Genomic DNA, 4,769 nt, shown 5'->3' with positions numbered 1-4,769 from the left:
CAGCAATGATTCTCTATGCTGACCTCTATAAGTACTCTCTTTTGATGCCTGTCACAATTACTGCTTTTACACTGTAGAAAATATTGTGCATTCTCCTGATTTTCATATTGCTGAACAGATTGTGTGTTTCTTCTGATGTTCATATATGATCAGCTGAGATTCAAAACGGTTCACTTTCCCGTGAGAACCAAGGTCACGACCCTGCAGAAGGATGTGGGAGCTGCCCATCTCCAAAACGTGTGAACCCAAATTGCTATTACCTTATGAGGACACAGAAACTTCTGCCTGAAACATGACTGGATATGCAAATGCCTGAAATGCTTATGTCATCTGTCAATAAAACCAGCCTGTTGCTTCCGAACGACAGGATTTTGAAGCACAGAGTTGTGCAGAATCTAATCCTCCCGCGGCAAAGGTGAAACGTACAAACGGGGTTTGTCTGAATATCACCCTCATCTGAACAGCGTTCCTGACTCCGGACCCACCAGAAAGAGAACTGGGAGTTCTGCTTTCTACAACACCTTGATGCTTTGACGCCACGGAGCAACCGCCGAAGAACTTCATGGGTTGACAACACCAGTGGAAAGGATGGTTGATATAGAGTCAGGTTCTATATGTTTTGGAGAACTGTACAGAGACGTTGGAAAGCATGTGGCAGTGTCTGGGTTCACCAGATCCCTCCCTTCCGAGTCTCTCTGGGTGCACGCTGCCCGGTGGAGACTTGCAGCTAGTGGATTACTCTGAGCTAGTGGATAACTCAGAGCTAGAGGATAACTCAGAGCTAGCGGATAACTCAGAGCTAGCGGATAACTCAGAGCTAGCAGAGCTCCACGGACAGAAACAGGAGAACCCCAGCAGCTGGTGTCCCGGTACGAGACAGCTCTGCCTCACTGTGCCACAGCGATCGATTGCTCTGCTGGACCCTGTGCAGCAGCTCTTGTTATGCTGTCCACCGTGTGGCCGCCTAGCAGAGCAGGCTCTTTCGGTCCAGTTCTATGGGCTCTGTGACGGGCTGGCGACCTGTCCAGGGAGTATTCTGCCTTCGCTCTACAGTAACCAGACAGTCTTGGGTAAATCCGCGGCCCAAGCGGGTGAATAAAACGCATGGAAGTTCAGGGTGAAAATCTTGGCGTCGCGTGGCCATTTTGAATTCATTTTTCTACTTTCTGATGTAGTCACTGAAAATGTCACATGTCCAATGCTGATAAAATGTCCAATACATTCAACTAACATTATAATTAGCCAAAATACTAGAAACCAAGCTACTCTGCCAAAACCAGAATAATAGTTTATTGAGCACAAGTTATTTCTAGAAGAAAGGAAAAGACTTCCTTTTTCAACCCTCCAAAATAAAAGTTCCACAGAAGCTCATACACTCCCACCATCTTGTTTTGTTGGCACATAAAAGCCATAGATTTGGCCACCTGGATGAGATATTAAAGCATTTCTACTGGCCAGGTGTGAAGCAGGATGTCGACTTTGGAAGGGGGGGGGGCCTTTGATCCACTTTGGATGCTTCAAACCATCAACAATGACTTCCTGTTTACGCAATCCAGATTGTTAAAAAGTTACGGTAATGAAATAAATAAATAAATGAATAAATAAAAACAACAACCAGATTACATAATTATGCAAAACAGTGAATTGAAGTAGTTAAGTAGTGGTGGAATTTATATAAGTTCGCTTCTTCCCACTCCTTTTCAAGCAATCAATCAAACTCTGACTTTAGTTAATTATCACAAAAATGAATGAACCAAATGTGACAGAAGTGTGTTTTATTTTTGTTTTCTATTTTATAATCAATGCATTTAATTGTTTCTGTAATGAGTTTGAAATAAATGTGGGTTTTGTCCTCTATTTTCTTTCAATATATGCTTGAAATAAACCAATCAATCAATCAATCAATCAAAAAGTTACGTTTTTAAAAATGTCTTTTTCGAGAGCTCATTAAATGACTGAGAGTTCAATAATGTGTGTTTGTATTTTGCCCCTTGTGTGATTAAGTTTGACTCCCTGCTTTAAGTGAACGTCCGGGCTCGCGTGCACGCGCGTGGATGTAGCTATAAACTCGCTCGCGCTCCTCTCCGCGCGCTCGCACCGAACATGGCGAAACTTTCCGCCATCCTCATCCTCTTCATCATCCTCCCGCCGTCCTCCTCCTCCTCCTCCTGCTCCTCAGCGGTGTCCCCGCGAGCGTGATGCCCCGGCGGGATGGAGAAGCTGCCCGCGTGCCTGTCGGAGATCGGCTGGAGCCACGCGGCGCTGCCGCTGGACGCGGTGGTCAGCAAGTTCCGTCTGCCGGCGCTGGTGCGGCTCGCGCACGGTAAGAAGCCAACTTTCCACCGACAAAACGGACCGGAGAACTTCTCCACTGACGATGTTTCCTCCGTTCAAACGGGGATTTAATCGGACTCAGGTCAACAAGTGACTTAGAACCACGTTTTCAAATCACTTTTGAAGAATCAAAGAGGAAAAGGTCGATGCTGAGACTCAAATGTGGTATTTGAGGAGATTTTTCGTGACTGCAAGTGCAGGAATTCTCACGACCGCAATGTTAAGCGTTTCATTTAAATGTAAAAGCCGATAGGAAGTGAGAATTTCAAAATAAAAGAAATGTAATATACAACATTCACATGAACCTTTATAAACAGACATCTTTTTGCCATATATTTGAAGAATTGAGAATTTAAAAGCTTCACACAATTGAATAGTTTTCTCCTCCGTTAAATGAAACCCTAAAGTGAATCAGAGGTGATCACTCGTCTTTAATTGGGACACAAAAAGAATAACGGAAAGTGTTTCCATCATTGGTTTGTCTCAGATGAAACAATGGATGGATGGACGAAGGATGGATGGATGACGGATGAGTGATGGATTGATGAATGAGTGGATGGATGGATGGATGGATGGATGGGATGATTTTCTTAGTGAAGAAGTTATAGCATTTGCAATCTTTACGCTGCACAAGTTTAAATGAAAGACGACTCGTTTTTTTGAGGTAAAATTGTTACGAGTAAACATTTGTTTATTTACAGTCCATTAGAGCATATGAACTTTGTTTACATTTCTTTTAGTTGATGGTTTGGCTGTTTCCTCGGATCCATTTTGCATTTTTCTCTATTTTGTGGTATTTGACCCTTAAATCAACAAATTTGATTTGTATGGGTGCTTTTATTTTGAAAAAAAAACCTTCTGCTGTTTCCTTATATGGCATTAAAATAGTTGCATATGCATCACATTTACCCACATTAATAACTCCTAAACGTACTAGTGTCTGTTCTCCTTTGGGTGCTAGCATAGCCTCTCCTCTCTGGATTCGGTGTTGTGTCCGAAGTTGTTCCCGTCCAGAAAAACGGGTCCGGAAAGCCACAAAGTGTCTGTTGTTGCAGCTGAAGTGCTGCTCGATCCTTTTCATATGTAAATGCTGTAATCTGTCGGTGAACGCAGGGAATACTAACAAGCAGCAGGCGGACCTCCAGCTCTGCCCTGCTGGACCGAAGCGCCCACCCTCTCCAAAATCTGCACCTTTGGGGAGGTGTGTCACGCACACAAAGCAGCTGTAGGTGTTTATTAACTCCACTTTATTACACTAATGCATCCCAGCAGAAGGAGGTCAGACTCTGCGCTCAGCATCAAGCCTTCTTCTGCCCACATCTTCACAGAGAGCATCAGGAGCTGCATGATGGGGACTTTCCTAAAACTCCAAACGCTCAGACTGCACTTTAAATTCCCTCTTTGTTCATCAGATTGGTGGAAAGCCGCGCAGCAGTTAGCCCACAGCGTAGGGCGAGCAGGCAGGGACGGTTCACAGGAAAACAGCTGATGTCAGAGTGTGGGAATGATCCCGAATAACCCCAACGCTGTTTTTAGAACGTGATTAGTCCCAGATTTAGCTTAATGTCTGTGGTTTTAGCACGTGTGCCAGACTAAGTTGTTTTTTATCCTTACTGTGTGTAACCTTTTAACACCAGTCTTTACAATCTTTCCACTACTGTAACTCTTGAAATGTCCCTTTTCTGAAGGTGAGAAAGACACTCTTGCTCTGATATGCAACACGTTACTGTTGTGAAGTGTTCAGTAGAGCTGGGAATCACTGGGTACCTCACAATACGATGCAATACATATCGATGATATCACGATACTGCGATAATTGGTAAAAAAAACAACTAATACCTGGGCTGGGTTGATAAAATCAATCAATCAATTTTAATCGATTAAGGATAAAAGATCAATAATCGATTCATAAAAATATAAATCGATTTAGCAAATAAAGCTAAAGTCCGCTAGCTTGATGCTAACGTTTAATGGAAATTCCCATAGGACGGCTAAACATACATGACCGATTAAATTAACATCTTTATAAACTCAGACATGAATTTTCCAAACTCTTTTAAGGAAATATTTTCAAAGTAACCATTTGTGGTCTAAAACAATTTCTTCTTGATAAAATGTGTATTTCTACAGCATGATCACCACCTAGTGGTCAAACTGAAACGTCCTCCAGGAGAAGCAGAACAATGTTTCCAATGTTAATGATCTGAACATTTTAGTTAGAACTTCTCCTTTAGAGAATCCATGTAACACTGGATGATATTAACAATCTCATTATTTCACTGATATATTTACAGTATGTGAACTGGATCAGATTAATATAAATATATCCAAAACATATAGTAGATTATTAATAGGGGTGTTGCGGATCACGGATTATCCGTGGTCCGTACGGATCAGAAGCCACGGTTCGGGACACGTGTGTACCGCGGACCACT

At 42.6% G+C, this 4,769-nt stretch overlaps 1 protein-coding gene across 1 annotated transcript in view; it reads left to right on the top strand.

Moving 5' to 3' along the window:
- Positions 1-1,971: 1,971 nt before the first annotated feature.
- gareml (GRB2 associated, regulator of MAPK1-like) overlaps positions 1,972-4,769 on the top strand; it is a 34,706-nt gene continuing 31,908 nt past the window's right edge. Inside the window, exon 1 of the mRNA XM_024290447.2 lies at positions 1,972-2,323. Coding sequence (XP_024146215.1) covers positions 2,212-2,323 — 112 coding nt within the window. The 5' untranslated portion in view covers positions 1,972-2,211. The remainder of the gene's footprint in view (positions 2,324-4,769) is intronic.

Source organism: Oryzias melastigma, linkage group LG24, assembly GCF_002922805.2.
Source record: "Oryzias melastigma strain HK-1 linkage group LG24, ASM292280v2, whole genome shotgun sequence".
NCBI classification, from domain to species: domain Eukaryota; kingdom Metazoa; phylum Chordata; class Actinopteri; order Beloniformes; family Adrianichthyidae; genus Oryzias; species Oryzias melastigma.
The sequence above is the reverse complement of the archived record's forward strand: the minus strand, read 5'-3'. Positions and strand labels throughout refer to the sequence as shown.